Source organism: Colletotrichum acutatum (genome assembly GCF_030867785.1).
Source record: "Colletotrichum acutatum strain CBS 112980 chromosome Unknown BDZ83scaffold_240, whole genome shotgun sequence".
Classification (NCBI taxonomy): Eukaryota; Fungi; Ascomycota; class Sordariomycetes; order Glomerellales; family Glomerellaceae; genus Colletotrichum; species Colletotrichum acutatum.
Genome location: NW_026849234.1, coordinates 20371 through 37708, shown reverse-complemented (window position 1 = coordinate 37708; position 17338 = coordinate 20371). Strand labels below are relative to the sequence as shown.

Below are 17338 nucleotides of genomic sequence, written 5' to 3'. Positions count from 1 at the left end.
ATTACGGCTCACCGCGCCGCTTCTATAAAGGTCCTACTTAAACGCTTTTCTTTTATAGAACCTCTATAGAACCTCCGCTCTAAAAACCTCTATTCCTTAGCTTAGATTCTATATACTAAAATCCCTTTAACGTAGACTTATATAAACTAAACCCTTAATATATCTAAACTCTTCTTTTTATTTACTTTATTATTAATTATATTACGTAATAAAAGCGAATACGATTACCGATATACTATTAAGCGCCTAGTTAGCGGGAGTTATAACGTAGACCTAAGAATAGATTATTTAAAGTTTATAAGAGCTAATAAAAGCCTAGAGGTAAAATAAAATAAAAAGAGCAACGAATATAATAAAATAAAAGCGCAAATATAAAAAGTTTAACGAGATTTTATAACTATTATAAAAATAGCTTTAATAAATAAACGGACCCCCCGCGCTTTTTATTAAAAAACCCGACCTTTATAGAACCCTTATTAATTTAAAAGCGCCCTTTAATAACGGAGCCCCCTATAAAAAGCCCTTATTAAACCTAGCGAAGTTCTCGGGTAATAAAAACGAATATAGTATTTAAAAAGCCTAGATATATAATAAGCTCGTTATTAATATACTATTTTATTATATTAATAAAGAACGGAAATACCTTATCTTTTTATACCTCGCCCCTCGGGTCTAGAAAGTAATAAGCTAGTTCTATTATAAAGGAAGGAAAGATAGGAAACGAGGGTCCGATAAACTCCTCGTATACCTTTTATAGGTATATAGCGACCTTTATTAGGCTAGGAACGCCCTAATTAAAAAAGGGGCGCCGTTCGAATGGACGGCCGAGCAAGACGCCGCCTTCAAAACGCTTAAAAAGCGTTTTATATCCGCGCCCTTACTTCGAAGCTTTAACTCTAACCTAGTAATAATTATTAAAACCGATTACTCTAAATTTACGTTTAGAGGCTCCTTTATATAAAAGGATCTATTAAACGTACGCCGACTAGTCGCTTTTTATTTATAAAAGCTTATACTTACTTAATATAATTACTTAATTTATAATAAAAAGCTCCTCGCTATAATATCCTATTTAAATACATAGGACGCAGAGCTATAGAGCTTTTATAAATTTAAAATTATTATAAACTATAAAAAGTTAAAGTATTTTATATAAAAATAAAAGCTAACTAAGTATTAAAGCCGTTAAATAGAGTAACTCTTATAATATTATTTTAAAATCGAGTATTACCTAGGCCGTTTATTAGCTACCCTAAATACGCTTTTTAAATATAAATAAAACGCCTTAATTAACTAGGACGACGAGAGAGAGAAAAGAAAGATTATTTAAGTAATTCTTAACTCTATTTAGTTAACGACTAGCGTAATCCGCCGAACTAAAACTATAAAAGTACCTAAGCTACCCGAGACCGATATTTTTATAAATAATATAGAGCTCTAGCGACGATAAAATAAAATAAAAATAAAGGATAAATAATATTTTAAAGTATACGAGGTAATATTAAGCAGAGCTAGGGCGCTCCTCTTTAAGTTAAGTTTTAAATTATAAATTATAAAATATAATATTAACGTACTTTTAAAACTAACCTAGCGAGAGAGATTATAGGTCCTTAAATATAAAAACCTAGATTATAACGATAACGCGCTCCGAACGAAGATAATTTAATATTACTACGGATTTTTAATAACGAATTACTTTAATAAAAACGCTACTATAGCTATTTTATTTAAATAGTTCTATTAACTAGGCTAGTCTAGCGTAATAAAAAGGTTTATTTAAAACTACGATATTTATAAAAAGAATATTATATAGCGGTAGGCTAAATACGGCCTTTTATAACCTCTTATAGTACCGGAACAGATAAAAAGCGACTTAGTAATAGACTTTATTACCGACCTCCTCCTATTATTAAAAAGCGGCGCCTAGTTCTTATAAATAATAGTCGACCGCTTTATAAAGTCCGTTATTCTTAAACTAATAATATTTATAAAGGTAGAGGCCTATATAGACCGCTTTATTAACTATTACTTTTAATTTTATAAAATACCTCAGTTTATTATAAATAATTATAATAGTAATTAAATTAATAAATTCTAGCGCCGATTCTATATAAAAATAAAGATAAAATAGTACCTAAATACCGCTTTTTATTTATAAACCGACGGGTTAACTAAACGATTTAATTAAAAAATCGAAGTAATTTTATAATATATAATCGTATATACCTAAAATAACTAAAAAGACTAGCTACTAGCTACCTAACTAAGCCTTAATAACCGAATAGCTTTAATAATAAAGCTCTTACCTTTTTTTATAAAGTATAGGTATAACGTCGAGCCCTTAAAGATTTAAAAAAATATATTAAAAATAGCGAACGAGCAAAAAATAAAAACCGATTCTATAATATAAAAACTTATAAAAATAACGAAGTTCGCCTAGGCCGCTATAACTACTTTATAAAAACGGATAAAGCGCTTAGTTAATAAATAAAAAGCGCTAATAAAGCGCTTCAAAGTCGGTAATAAAGTATAGCTATATATAAGTAATTATAAATCCCCTAAACTTAATAAAAAATTAGACTAGCTATATTATAAATACAAAATAATTAAGGTTACGAAACCCACCATTATATAGCTTAACGTACTTAATAATATTTACTTCTATTTTTATATTAATATACTACGGCGTATAGCGAACGACCCTTTACTAAACTAATAATAAACGGACGAAAGGCCCCCTTTAATTAAAAAAAATAATAAGGACTACTAGTTAGTTAAAGAAATATTTATAGCGTAATAAAAGTATATAGGCTACGGATAGTAAAAAGAAGTCTTCGTTAAATAAAAAGGTTATTAAAAGCTAATATAAGAACCCCTATTTTTATTTTACTGAACGGACGCTTTAAAAGAGTTCGAACTATATTATAGGCCCGTTAAAAAGTTTAATAATAACCTAAATTACCGAAATAAAGTTAAGAAGCGCTAAAAGCCCGCAGTAATTATATAAATTATAATAATAATAAAAAAACGGGTATTAAATAAGAAGTAAAAAAGTAATTAAGTTAAGGCCTATAAGCTAAAAGACTATTTAGCCCCGTAAGGCGTAATATAAAACTAACGGTAATATTATAAACGTAAAAAAGGGCTATTTAAAATTTAAAAACTAAGGGCCGGCTACTCTTTTTAGCTTAAATAGGGGGAGGTTAATAATAAGCCGCGGCTTAAAAATAGATTAATTATAAAAAAAGAGAGTATAAAAAAAATATTTATAGTGGCGTAGAGGGAAGCGAGGGCCTAATAATACTTATTAATAATATAAGCCTCTTTTATAATAAAAAAGGCCGCGCCCTTAATAATAAGAATAATAATAAAAGTAGCGGCGGGGGTTATATAAATAGGAGTTGCGCTAATAAAGGTTGCGCAGGGGGCGGGCATTTTAATAATAGGGGAGGCGGTTACGGCGTAAGCGTTATAGCGGGCACGGGCCTCTTTATTCTTAGCCTTAGTTTAAATAGTAATAGTAATACGTAAATAGCTAAAAATACTTATAAAGTCTTTATATTAATAATAAAAAAAGAACGGTTAGTAATATATAAATAATAAATATCGAGCGGATATATAACGACTTTAAAAGCGGGGTTATCCGTAATAGGGGTCGATAGTTAATAATACTCTTTAATTATTTAAAAAAACTCTATTTAAATAGCTTTAATAACGTCGTTAAACTAAAAATAATAAGTTAATAATCGTAAAATAAATAAAAAATAATAATAATAAATATATAGGGTCGTAGCGGCGGTTAGCTTTGCTATCGGCGTAAGCGGCGTAGTAAATAATACCTTTAATTTTATAATAAATTAATAACCTATAAATAAATAAATAATAGCAGCTTAGTATATAAAAATAATCATAATAACCGACGCTAACTAGGGCATTGCTACCCTTAATTAGCGTTTATATATAAAGGAGGTAGAGGACTTTATATAGGGCGCCCAGTATAAGAGCCTCTTTAGGCTTACGCTCTTTCTTTTTCTCTTCCTCCTTTTTTTTTCTTTTACCCTTTTTATTAAACGTTAACTAAACGTAAAGTTAACGGACTTTATAAATAAAGAACGAATACGCCGCGTAAGTTTAATATACTATTTAAATATTTAGCTTATCTTTAGAAAAGTAAATAAATAATAGTTCAGAATTAAAGCTAAACTCTAACTCTTTATTATCTATATTACCCTCGTTATTAAATAGGGTAACAGGCTCAGTAAGCGTAGTAACAGTAATAAATTAATTAACGGGGACGAACTATTAAAACATTAATAATAGATAAAAAATTAAAAAGTTATAGAGTAATAGCGTATAGAAAATATAATAATAGTAGCGTATAGAATATTTATTTAATTATTTTTTAAATTAAAAAAGGGTTTTTAAATATACACGGGCGCACGAGCGTAAAAAAAAGATTATATATATAAAAAACAATAGCGGGGACGGCGGGCTTATTAAAAATTAGATTTTTATAATAAATTAACGAAATTTAAGTAATAAAAGCGTAGAAATAAATAAATTAAAGTATTTATAAATCGTTACGTAAAGGTTAAAAAAAAAAAGCTTTTTATAAAAGGAGGGGGCTTAATAGAAATTAATAAAAGGGACCACGGGTAGCTAGTTAGTAAATTAAAATAAAGTAGTTAATTACCCGGGGTATTTATAATTAAAAAACGGACCAGTAACGGATTTATTTTAAAAGTAAAATAAAAGGGTACGTATTACGGACTAGATTTAATTAATAAATCCGAGCCTTAACCTAGATATTACTATAGCTCACCGCGCCGTTTTTATAAAAGTCCTATTTAAACGCTTTTTTTTTATAGAACCTCTATAGAACCTCCGCTTTAAAAACCTCTACTCCTTAGCTTAGATTCTATATACTAAAATCCCCCTAACGTGGACTTACGTGGGCTAGACCTTTAATAATTCGACATGATCCACACAGGTCGATCCGCCGTCACCGCAGACTTTTTATCAAAAAGCTCCTATTTTCATCGTCAGAACCCCAGCCTTCTCATACCATCATCACTAGAATCGAGACCTTCGCTGCTCTCGCATTTCCACTGTCAGCCCACGAGTGTGACAAGCTTACCTTGACCAATAGATCAGAGTTGATATAATAATCAACAATATACCCCGTCCTCACCCCGAAAATAGCGCCATACTCTCTCGCCCACCCTTCCAACTTCAAATGCCATCGCCGCGCCCTATTCTCCCTGATCAAATCCGTCAAGTGGCCGAGAATCGGCTTCGAGGGCGGTTGAGGCGGTAAAGGTAGACCGCTTGTCCGTCTCGTCGTTTTCGTCCAGAGAAATAGGACCAATATTGTCGTGAGGGCGATGTAGAGCAGAGAGACTGCCGGATTTGAAGTTACAGCATCCACGATGCGGGAAGAGAGGCCCTGCATGGCGTTGGTGGTGAGTGAGCCCATCTCTACGGGTATGATGTGAACGCCCTGTGTCTGTTATTGTGACAGGCTGGAGTTACCGATACTCGCCTCAACGGGGGAGAACTCGTTGAGATTTGTATGTATTGCGATGTTTCTCATGATCTTCTAGTTATCCCGACTCCGCGATGGACCGTCACACCAGCATCGGATTTCCCGCCATTCGACGTCTAGGTCGGTGTCGCTGTTTTACAGTTCACCGTCATAGCGACTTCACGTTACCCCAGGTTTTGGAATGAAAAGGCTAACCCCCACCGGCATTGCCGCCCGGCCTCCGGGAGTGCGGGGGTGCTTGCCAACATTTACTGTGCTAGGATTGCGGGACCGCAGTCGCATAAGTGTCCGCCCTCCCGTGGGTGGTAATTACATATGGATGATTGGTTGTGGGACTACTTTCAGCACCACCATATTCCATGTGCCGTTAGGTATCCGTTCGCTTCTGATCCTGGTGGAGCACGTTCGCACTAAGAAGGTGTGCAGGCCACTCCGTACCGGCAAGACGATTGAACCGACTGGAAGGCAGAAACCCTGGGGAGAATCATGTAGATGTACGGGGTGTCGGCGTTAATATAGCCGTCTCAATTCGGATATTCCGAAGCTCTGTCCCTCATCTTTCCTCTTGATCTTGTCAAAGAAGAAGTTGGAGATTGCAGTGTACTAGGTGTTCTGAGTGGAAGTATTCAGAGCCTCTTCCTTCCGCATCGTCGGCCCGCTTGTATTCCTCTGAGTATCGTTTGGGAGGCAGAGCAACCAAGCCGAACTCAGAGGAGGATATCTCCTTTAAGCTCCCCATGGAGTCCCCGCCTGCTTTGCCGATGACTCTGACTCTGACTCTGATTCTGAGTTCATTCCCCTCACGACCTTCCTCGAGGACCACCTGCCTGTGTCTTTCTTCTAATCCACTTACAACGATATGTTTCTTTTTATTGACGTGGCCTTCCTTAGTCCGGGGCTCACACGAAATAATTCAGTTGTGACAGGCAAAAGCTCCTCAAAGACATCATAGACTAAGCAAGCGTCTGTATGCCTGCACACGGTCATTGCCTTACCTGTACAGGTGCACTTTTATCACCTCGAGTCGCCTTCACTTGCATGAGTCGGTTTTCTTTATAGACGAGCTGGTTCTCGAAATATTCAGAATCTAATTACTGTTATATTATTCTGGCATCGGCACACTATCGCTAATCAGAGAACTTGTGAGATAGAAATTGCAGACTGAGCAGATAAACTCCGCTCCAGAACATCCAGATATCTTACTAGAAGTGCACTTATCCTGTGCTACCCCCTGCGGCTTCCCAAGCATAACCATCAAATCACCTTGCCAGCCCCCCAGCCTCTCTCTATTCCCACTTCTATCCCCATCAACAGAATACAGAAATGCCTTGTCAGCTGCCTCTGATACCGCCCTCCCCTTCCCTTCCCATCACCCTTGGGCACGAGCTCAGTGCCCCAGTCCATCGCCCGCATATCCTTGACTTCCGGCATACAGGTCCCACGCCAGTTCTCTTCTTGGTCGACGACCTGCTCGAGTCGCCAGAGGAATTCGGCTTCGCGGCGAAAGGTCCATCCCTTTTCTGTTAGTGTTGGTGGCTTAGGGTCTGGAGATGTTTGGGTTTCGAAGTCGCGGTAGCGCGTGCGGGAATCGGCTTTTCTCTCGACTTTGGTGTCATCTTTGGTGTCGATATCGGTATCGTGTTCCGGTTCCGCCTTTTTCAGGCCGGTGCTACGGCCGAGTACGGCAAAGAATTGCTTTGCGCGGTGCATTGTAGGAGCTGCATACAAATTTCCCCTTGGAATATGATCTATTCGTGACTTTGCTGTAGCCAGTTAATTCACAGATTGGTCAAAAGCAAACATGACAAGGGCCAAATCCTATCACTTCACAAAGTGGGTAGATTGTGAGCGCGGTAGAGATGCCGTGCTGCGATAAACACTGAGGAGTGATATTCTGTAGATACCTAAGTCTATATCGTACAGTGATCTCTACTTGAGCCCGGAGAAGGAGGGAGATACTAGGGGCGATAGTAGTTCTACCTATGGCTTAAGCTCGGATGTATTGCGTGCCTACGCTTGAACTGATAGCGCTTGATCTAACAAATTTTAGGTTCTAAGCCTGCTATTTACCAGTGCCCGAGAGATAGAAAGAACTTCGTAATCTGAGTAACAGGGTTTCAATTGTATGCAGGACAGGTTCTTCTCTGGGCATTCGGAGATACTTAAGTACTTACGGTTTCGAGAGAAGGCATGCGGAGGTTAGATGCTGGCAAATTCTTGGCGAGGGAGCAGCGGGCTTTTATATTGCTCCTCTGGCAGCTGTCTCGCAAGGTCCCTAAAGACGTTGACTAGGGACCTCGATGGAAGGTTGAGGGCATCTATGAAGAGTCATTGCCGCAAGTATATTCGATGAGTCCAACTATACGCGCACGTCTTGATACTGATATGTGCTGTGTTGCAAGCGTGCCACCTTTGCAGACTTATGGGCTGTGTTTGAGGCCATGTCATGCAGGCAAGTCAGATAGGCAGAGGCGTAAAGAGAAGCCTAGCTCTTTACAATCGAGCTTTGATTTGAGGACTCTACTAGTGAGCTCGCACTGATAGAGCACAATGGAACTGGATATAAAATGCATTGGGTGGTGTGTTTGAACCTTGAAGGTTTTCCGCCTCTCAGAGTATGGCACCCTGCACGCACTACAGCATGGGCTATCTAGAAGTCCCTAGCTGTCTATCAAGGAACATTTAAGAGAATATCCGCATGACTCTGCTACTATTCTCAAGTTTTTCTTTCTTCAAAATTGTTTAATGTTCTTGAAAATGATGGAAGCAGCTTCAAACTCGGAATTAATCCGATAAGGTGCAAGCTAGATGTCATAAACCAACGATCATTAGTCTACCTAGAAAATCATCAGGGGTCGTGTCCCATCCAGCCACTGATACTTGCACGCTTTCTTCTAGTTCATATCCCCTCACACCTAATTTGCCACACTATGCCCGTTGGAAACTATCCCCTCATGGCGAAGACCAGTCCTTGCCAAGGGCTCGTTCGTCTCTGATTAAATGTGCTTTGACTGCCTGTTTCTAGAAGACTAGGCCGAGGAAGTGACTTTGGGAGAAACTTGACATACAGATGTCAAGTTCGACAGCTTTTTTGGTATACCAACCTTTTTCGGTATCTGAAATTGACCTTAAGTGCTAAAGAAACTGGACTATTGTCTCTGTTCGAGTCTGGCTGTCAACCCTGAAGGCTCATAGTAATCTCCAGTCCCCTCGTTTGATCGATTCTCCTATCACGTATAGTTATGCAATCTACCAACAGGCAAATAAATTGGTTGTAATGATACAAAGTCATGCTTTACGAAATGAAATAATAAGATTGTGTTTTCTCAAGCTCATTCCAATCGGAGTTACATGGTGATCCTGAGGAGGTCTCACATGGCGGAACTGGCAGGGCGGTACTGACGACCACTGCATCCAGACTTGCCAGCTAGGTCCAGCGCCTGTGCAGCCCACCAAGGTCGCCAAGCTTTGTTGCCGATCAGGCTATCTGTCTGATGGCGGATCCGCCAAAGGGACCCTAGCCTTTCTTAGCATCGAAACTTGTGTCCTTATGGGGTCGGGGTTGATCCACTTTGGATGGGCATGGTCATTGAACACGACACCGCGCATGATATCGTAGGCGAGGCGTTTTCGCGTTATCTTAGGGATGATAGTGGAAGGCGGCTTTCCATCTGGTATTACCTCACAGGGATTGGCCAGCGGATTGTTCACAGTCCTCATGTAGGTCTTGTAACTTCGGCCATCGTGTACTTGATAAGTCTGGCCACAAATCGTGATCAGGTCAAATTGAACACACTCTCATGGATAGCACGGGTAGCAATGAGCCACTGAAGGAAATAGATTCGTGTAACTATAATACGCAAGTTGAAGATACGGCCACTCTTCTGCTCAGTGGTCTCAAGGTCATAGTGATAGGGTGATACATGTAAAAATCGGTTTGCAATCCATTCAATTAAGGCCATCTTGTAGCACACTTAATCTTTTCGAGAGTTTCCTTTCAGACAGGGACGCTCATTGCCGCGTTGGCCTCGTAGCCCTTACCTGCGTGGGCAGTAGCAGCCTCAGTCTCACGAAATTCTGCCTCCTTCTCTTGTTGAATCAGATCGCAGCAGCCACAGCAGCAAGCAGTAGCAAGATCGACCAGACAGCTACCTTCAAGACTATGCTTCTCGCGAAGGTTGGCGCGCTGAAGGGCGAGAGGAATCCAATGGAGACCAAAACAAGTTGAACCCCAGAACATGAGACACTGTAAGGCAAGTCAGCGTTGTATAAAGGTGCGTGTATATGAAGATAATAGCAACGGGCGAAATAGGAAGCAATAGACCACCGAGCATCAAACACCCGAAGTGTAGAGGTGCATCGCTGTGTTAACGTACAGAAGTATTAATAGGCTCATAGCCCTGCAGGCTGCCGTTCTTCCGGAGACGATGATGGGTCTTGCCAAACGTCACGCAAGGGACGCAACAAGTTATAGCGCAAAGGTCAATAGGGCTAAAGCAGCTGAAGAAGCTGTTATGCCAAGGTCGAGAAGTCTCGGGATGAGACTTAGAGTTGATGTGTTCACTCGGACGGGCGAGAACGTCATTGAAACGGCCCTTCCACTCGTTGAGGTCGTTGTGGTCAATGGGACCGTTGTTGTGGGTGTTGGCCTGAGCCGCCATTTTGGAGATATGTAATGAGTGAATTGAACGTAATTGAGTGACTAGAAGTAGAAGGGAATGAAAAGCAGTGTCGGTTTCTAAGACACAGTAGACAAGAGATTGAGGGATTGGGTTACTCTTATGATGTTTAAGAGCCGGCTTGCGCTGGTTGAAGCAGATGATCCCCGTTTGAGACAAACCAAGAGTGGGCTGACATCCCTAATCAGTGTTTTCAAGCTAAATGTGATCGACATCCTGATAATCACGAACCCACGAGCTGAAAGCATTTTGATTTGGCAGCCATTCGCAAATTTTAGCGCCACCAATTTGCGACTGAATGATGGAAGTTGAGCCTAAGCGTGCTGACGCACGGTCTAGTATCAGCGGCAAGGCTTTAAGGCTGACAACAGCGGAAAATCTGCGCACTTGCGAAATAACACTAACACTGGGAAATGCAGGACAGGGGCTCGCGGGCTGGCGTGAGTCAGCAGGTGAGGATCATGGCATCTGATGAGGTTTTTCGAGGGTGCCTACAAGCTTTGGCTTCGATTGCATCCTCAGTCGGATACCGATACTTGCCCAGACCATCTTAAGCAGTAAAGCTGAGCTCATCTCCGCCCTTAACAGAAGCATTGTTGAGCGCTTCCTTGTTGTTGTCCTCGGCAGCGGCTTTGCTGGCATTCGAGCATAGACCTTGGGGGCAACGAGGATGTGGACCTTGCGACCATGGCTACCGCAAGAGCAGTTGGCTAAACCTGCGACCTCCAGGGATAGGAGGGAGCAGAGGCGGCAGCATCAAGGTTGCACCCAACGCTTTCCTTGGACCCCTCAATCGCGGTGGTGGCTTGAGCAACAACCTTGGTTAATTATGAGAACTCATGATCTGGGGCAATTAAAGACAAGATGGTTAGGCTACTCAGCAAGCACTCTATTAAGATATTTCTTTACGTCTGCGGACGTTGAGGACAACAGGTACGGATTGATGGCGAGAGGATCAACATCTACGGTTCAGGAAACATTGAGAGGAGCCTTCCAAAGTTTCGTCTGGAGGTCCATTTTTTGCCGCTCGAAAGTGTCTCGAACTTTCTTGTGTCAACCCAGGATCTTATGCAGAGGGGCAGGATATGCACCGTTCTTTTGAAGGTTGAGAGGAAGCTGCTCGGCCGGAGGAAGAGACATTTTACCAGGTATTTTACGTAGTCAAGGCCCTTCAAAGGCTGGATTGAGCAAAGTCAGTTTGAATGAAAATGACAATCCGCCAGCATCTAAAGGTCCAAGAGCAGACAATACAGAACATACTGCGAAGGATTCAGAGGTGATCCGAGCAAGTACAATCTCTGAAGCATGTGAGGTAATAGTAGCTGAAGGCGTAGTTGTTCTGTCAGCGCACTCTAGATATAGTGTAATCGAGCACTTGAGTTAACTTTGCCAAGGTAGCTCCTGCGCGCCCTCAGCTGGCTTTCATCTCTCATATGCGGGCCAACGTTGGAAGACCATCTGTCCGGCCACACTAGCAAGATTATCATGCCGTCAAAGCCGAAAAACTGTTGAAGAGACGAGCCCTGTCCTATGATAAGCTGCGGACTCAGCCTAAGGTAGGACGGCACGCTCATACGCACTATCTTGTATCGTAGGCTGCAAGAGACCCTGAACATCATACAACTAAAGTGGTCAGCTTAGCGCTGCTTGAGTACTAGCGAGAACCAGTAGTTCCATGCAGGGAACCTAGCAGGACAGAACATCCCACTAGAAACCCTTGCCGCCACCAGTAGAGTATCTGCACCTCCGCCTGGCACGGTGTTAAGCTTTGCGGCTGGCCCTTCTGCCTTGCATTTAGCACGAACTAGCCAAGGCAGAAACGGCCAGCCAAATTTCCTGTCACCATTGCCCATGACTTGAAGTCGTGTTCAATTTTTGACTCTTCCTTGATTGCCGTTTAACGTATTTCGATAACTTATGTGCGCCAAAATAAATCGCCAGAATTAGATTCGTGAACACGAGAAGCTATCACGCGATTTGCCAAAAGCTCCAATCACTTTAAAGTAACGCCAGGATATTACTATGTTTTGTACCAGTATCTAGCACGCACCACATGCTCAGCACGACGTGGTTTACAGGGCTGTGTCCCGGTATCTTTGTTCATCAAGAAGTTTTGGTACGGTTAGGCATCTTGGCACAAAAAGTAGTCATAAGGATCCTCGCCTGCCAAAGTCATCGTTGCAAGATCTTCAAGGTACGCCCGAAACCCTAAATGCAACTTAACCTTTGGTGACCAATGATAGAATTGCATGACAGAGAACCGGAGCTCTCTCATTGCCTCCATACTACCATGCGTTTCCAAGACGTACTGATCGACCTGTTTCTTCTCATCCTGCGTGAGCGTAAGATAGGTATCATCGAATTGCCGAAGAAGAAGCTGCAGCTCCGCTGGACCAAACATCCAGAGACTCCCTTCGTCGCCAGCTGGGCCTAGGTCGACACCTACTCCGCTATCCCAGTTGAACTTCTTCCAAATGTCTTGGGATGGCGCATGCAGAAGGGGATTCGCTCCGAATAGGTGAAAGTCCACGTGTTCCTCCTTAATAACTCGAGCCGCATTGTAAAGGATGCCAATCAGGTCATCTGCTGAGTCCTCCTGCTCCGGTCCTTGAAGCTTGAATCCATCGCTGACTGTAAGGAACGTGACGTAGTCTGGGTCTAGGGCGCAGTGACCATCTTCGTCAATTACTCGTCTCTTAAGCGCTTCTATGTCCTCTGGAGATGCGGGAGGACAGATATATGTTGCTTCAGTCGGGCTTTCCGCCGAAGAGACCAGAGCTTCGTTCAAAAGTCCGGCGAGCTCCGCTATAGTCTTGCTCGCTAGATTTTGAGCATGGCCTCGTCTATGAGGGCCGGGGCTGACCATTTTCAGAAGTAGTACAGGTGATGAAGATGATGATCTGGAAGACGTTGCCATGGTCCCTTGAGCTTTGTGCTTTTAGCCTCTGAATGACAAAGGAATTAGCTTAGGGTTGTACGTAAGCAAGATACTCATGGGGTTTGATTGGTCTTGAACTGTTACTTGAGTACTATGATAAGTCGGCCGCACTAGTTTCCGTTATCAGCCGATGGGCGCAGCCCGGCGCTGAATGTCCTGAAGCGGGCAAGAAGGCGAACGTTCACCTTTGTATAGCGTATGGCGCACAGTAGAACGAAAATTGACAAGGCGCACACGTACGGAGAATGGAGAAGGAACCGGTGGTAGGCGTAAGGGATGTAATGAAAGGAACTAGGTCGGACGAAGAACGAAAAAGGAGGGAAGAAGGAAAACAGACTAGGTACTGGCGATGAGGTATGGGAGAAGCCTGTAGCCACTACCTCTATCAGCAATATTAACGATGCCTTGCTATAGCCTAGCCTTTTACTACAACTAAATTCTTTGTTTTCTTCTTCGACCATTTACTATTATCCAAGTCAGGGGAAATCACTGTCCCGCCGTTTGTAGAACGTAGTACACGAGCTGATGAAGGACGAGGCGTGCAGTAGGCCGTACCTGAGGATACGTCCAGGTTCTAAGACACTGCTGCCAGAAATGCTAGTGCGAATGTTTCTTACTTATTGGTCGTTCTGGGCATTGCTAGTGAGGCGAATTAGAAGGCATGTAAACAGTATCAATGAGTGCGCTGGCGTCCGTTTCGCTAATCTTGTACTCCTCATCTAAACGGTGACTAGCTACTGGCCTTGTCGGTTACTGGGAGTTTGAGGTTAAGTTACTGAGCTGTTTCTGATAGCTTTGGGGCTTTATCGCCTCATGACTTAGCTGCTGCAAATGCGCTTCCCCTATCGAGTCCTGCGCCGCCGCTTCTCTGGATGTACGGGCCTAAGCCCGGACGAAGCCCGGACGAATCATGTTTTTTTCTATGTTTTCTTCCCCTATACTCTGTCTTTATCGACATTGCTCTGAACACGAAGCTAGACTTAACCGTAGTTCGACTCGGGTTCGCGCTTACCCGTTAGCGCGGATCTCAGCTTAGATATCGATTGTTACGAGATCTAAGCCAGCCTCGAAGCTTAGAGAGTGCGAGTTCACAGAGTTCCCTACCCTTTTCGAGGAGGGTTCACTTTAATAACAAGTTCTTGCAACATAATATTAAATACTTACCTGCTATAGTCTCTCGAGCTTTAATTCTAGTTAATTCTTCGGATTCTAAAACTACTTAAATCTTACTTCGGGATGGATTAAATATAGAGTTCACAGAGGTCTGCTCTAACTTTCTGGTTATGATGAGTGCCTGCTCGAAGCATCGCATATGTGCTAGTAACGAGGCCTAGGAACGACAAGAGCAACCTCGCTTGCGTCATCCTTCCCGCTTTACTGTTATGACGACTCTGGTAGATGTTCCTGTCTATTCTTGAGGTTTTGTTCACTTGGGAAACAGGCATAGTGCGAAAGGATTGTGCGCAATGGCAGTTCCTGGTGCTTTTTCCTCATATGCCGGCAAGCAGAACACATCGATACGCACCAATTTCAGTAGATTTCCTTCGCACAGATCGTCGTCCCGCGCATATCGTGACCAGAATGCTCTCCTCCCCATAGGACCCATTACGAACACACGTAGTGTCTCACGGTAGCACGTTGAGCACTAAAATTCACAACTTCCCGCATACTTCATCAAAACACCTTGCTTATGCAGATACTTCTAGTACAGGCCCTAGACTGACCTCTCGTACTACATTGTCTAGCTCAGCTTTATAACCCTTCTTAATCTTTATTTTAAGAGTCACTATCTCTGTAAGTAAAATAAGTACTGAAAGTATGTTATACATACTATACAGTCAAAAACTATACTATATTGAGTAATTTATTTACAAAGTTTAATCCTACTTAAGTCGGACTTTTACTCTCTTAAAAACTGGGAACGTACTAAAGAGCCCGTGTATATAACACAAGGATATAAAAAAGATTCTCGTAGATAGACGGAAAGTCGGTACTGACATCGCCGGCTCAGCCCGGATATCCCGAAGCGCTGTTCCTCATCTGACGTTTAATGGTAGCACATCTCAAGTAGAAAGTTTACAGCTCCCACTTTCTATCTCTGGGCGTGGCACGTGTCTGATGGTGATAGTCCTAATGCTTCTGCCCCTGCTTTTCCAGGAAATTCGGCGGAAGGCATTGCGAGTCAGCCTTTGCCATGATTGGAGTATAGGAAGTCTTCCAGTCGAGGATGTGAGGCAATGTGGGGTAAGCTTGGTAAATGGGAGGCCCGTTATCGGCCGAAAGATGTGGTGTACGGAGTTTATTCGACCGAATCGGATGATCGTTGCTGACATTCTCAGTGGAGATAGGTTGTGAGACGGAGACCAGCCGCCGATTCAATGGTGTTTAACCAACTGTTAGTGTAGTATGCTACGGTCACGATTGCTGATAGTGCCGGTATTGTCGGAGAACGGAGGTCAACAGGATCCCGCTGACATATCCGGGCGGGTGCCGGAGCGGCCGAGAAATCTTAATCTCTGGATGGCTCCACACAAACCACTATCGGCCTTGGTGTTTATCGCCGATCAGCTAGTCAATTCTGAGGCTTGGGACGAGAGGTAGCCTGGCGCACTGCTCTCGCAAGCAGCTTTTCCATTGACGACCTTAACATCCTCCAACACGCTGCAACTAGATTTCATCGCAGCACTTGTGATGCCGCTGCAGCAGTCAAAGTTGCAGCAGGAACAGCCAACAGCGACGTAAGTTTCCAGTAATCAAAGTTGCGGGGGACAGAGCCACTCTATACGTCACAGATCAGCCAAGTACGACATCCCCTTCAGAGTGCGATTGGCAGGGGTGCGAAAAACAAGAATGCCGTTCAAACTCCGAGATTCTCTTGGCCGCCTTTGGTTGTTGGCTGTAACTTCCAAGGTCTTAGGAGGGCGGCAGCGGATGGTGCCATGCGCGGGAGCGGGAGTTTCTTCGGCCGTACATTGTGGAACCAATCCCGAGGACGTCGCGAGTGAGGTGATGTGAGGCTTTGCCATGCCGCGCCGTGGCCTTGATTTTCAGTTACCGATCCTCAGCCGAGTCCATGACCAAAGATTCTTCGAAAAAGAACAGGAGACAAATCGAACCAGAACGTCGGTCGCTGCCGTCACGCGCTGTGGTCCCGCGGACTTGAGCGACTTTGATTGCTCGGCTGCGGGGATTCGGTGTGGTCTCTCAGGTGTCTCAGCTTCACCGAGTGGGTCTTGTCATCGCCGGTGCTCCGGAAACCGGCGGAAGTGATTCCGGGAGTGGGCCCCACTCTTCCAATGTGCCGCAAGGCCGCAAGGCCAAAACGCCACCTACCCTGGTCGGTGCACTGATCGCCGGTCGTGTGCGAGACATAGAAATGCCATTGTTTCGTCTGGTTTGATTCACCAGCTTTGGTAATGGTAATCAGCCCAGTAGATCTGACCGCGGCGGACCGTCGGTTGTCTTCCGGAGTGTATGTATGTGCTTCCCTCGGCTACCGTTCCACCAAGCGCCCCGGTTCAACGGTTGATCCATTCTTTCCAACTTTTGTTCTGATGCCCACAAGACAGAGATGACGGCGTTTCTAGGAGGCTGGATACCATCGTGTAGATCCTGTGAAATACCTACCGGTACCACACTCAATTGCCCATGGCCGTTTGCGAGACTCGGGGGACAGAAGAGACAAGGGAGCAGAAGCGCCGGACCAGCGTGCAGCTCCCCAAGACAATACGGGGCAGAAGAGCGACACCAAGGCGGAGGTGTGGTGCGAAATGACATCAACTCCGGGCATGGTAGCGCTGGGCAGAGGTTCCGGTAGGAGACAACAGGGGCAGGAAAAGTGGACGCAACCTCCGGATTTCACGGAGAAAACAGGCTGGAGTCGTCAGCGACATCAGCTTACACTGTATGGAGTACAGTTTGTTTGATTCTCGAAGCCTTGACCCGTTCGCCTCGCACCGCTTCAGCCGGTAAAAATAGCGCACTGTAGCGAGCAGCGCCCGCTCTCTCTCTGTCTCTTTCTCCGGATCTGGGCTTTGGGGCCTAGACATGGCATGACGATAAAATCAGCAGACCGTCAATACGACAGTGCTACGCTGAAGCAAACGTTCGTTTGTTTCTGGAGAGAGACTTTGAGGTCACACAATTGCGTGCAGTGTGTCGGATGTTGGGTTTCAG

The 17338-nt window shown here is 43.4% G+C and overlaps 5 protein-coding genes across 5 annotated transcripts; 1 reads left to right on the top strand and 4 right to left on the bottom strand.

The window, feature by feature from the left end:
* Window positions 1–4964: 4964 nt before the first annotated feature.
* On the bottom strand, window positions 4965–7255 carry BDZ83DRAFT_758567 (uncharacterized protein; the record flags this gene model as incomplete). Its single annotated transcript, XM_060515054.1, has 3 exons — window positions 4965–5030; window positions 5138–5478; window positions 6919–7255. 3 exons carry the CDS (start codon window positions 7253–7255, stop codon window positions 4965–4967), a joined length of 744 nt encoding a protein of 247 aa, XP_060357651.1.
* Window positions 7256–9459: 2204 nt separating this feature from the next.
* On the bottom strand, window positions 9460–10513 carry BDZ83DRAFT_208137 (PLAC8 family-domain-containing protein). The gene is made up of 2 exons (XM_060501696.1): window positions 9922–10513; window positions 9460–9791 (listed from the first exon to the last, which is right to left on the bottom strand). Exons 1-2 carry the CDS (start codon window positions 10204–10206, stop codon window positions 9543–9545), a joined length of 534 nt encoding a protein of 177 aa, XP_060357650.1. The 5' UTR covers window positions 10207–10513; the 3' UTR covers window positions 9460–9542.
* Window positions 10514–11053: 540 nt separating this feature from the next.
* Window positions 11054–11882, top strand: BDZ83DRAFT_658069 (uncharacterized protein; the record flags this gene model as incomplete). The annotated part of the gene is made up of 4 exons (XM_060511005.1): window positions 11054–11157; window positions 11329–11536; window positions 11700–11780; window positions 11820–11882. 4 exons carry the CDS (start codon window positions 11054–11056, stop codon window positions 11880–11882), a joined length of 456 nt encoding a protein of 151 aa, XP_060357649.1.
* A 233-nt stretch (window positions 11883–12115) lies between these two features.
* On the bottom strand, window positions 12116–13566 carry BDZ83DRAFT_644121 (uncharacterized protein). Its single transcript, XM_060509726.1, has one exon. It carries the CDS (start codon window positions 13139–13141, stop codon window positions 12347–12349), a length of 795 nt encoding a protein of 264 aa, XP_060357648.1. The 5' UTR covers window positions 13142–13566; the 3' UTR covers window positions 12116–12346.
* Window positions 13567–15726: 2160 nt separating this feature from the next.
* Window positions 15727–16952, bottom strand: BDZ83DRAFT_658067 (uncharacterized protein; the record flags this gene model as incomplete). Its single annotated transcript, XM_060511004.1, has 3 exons — window positions 15727–15829; window positions 16218–16343; window positions 16786–16952. The coding sequence occupies 3 exons, from the start codon at window positions 16950–16952 to the stop codon at window positions 15727–15729; spliced, it is 396 nt and encodes a 131-aa protein (XP_060357647.1).
* Window positions 16953–17338: the final 386 nt, after the last annotated feature.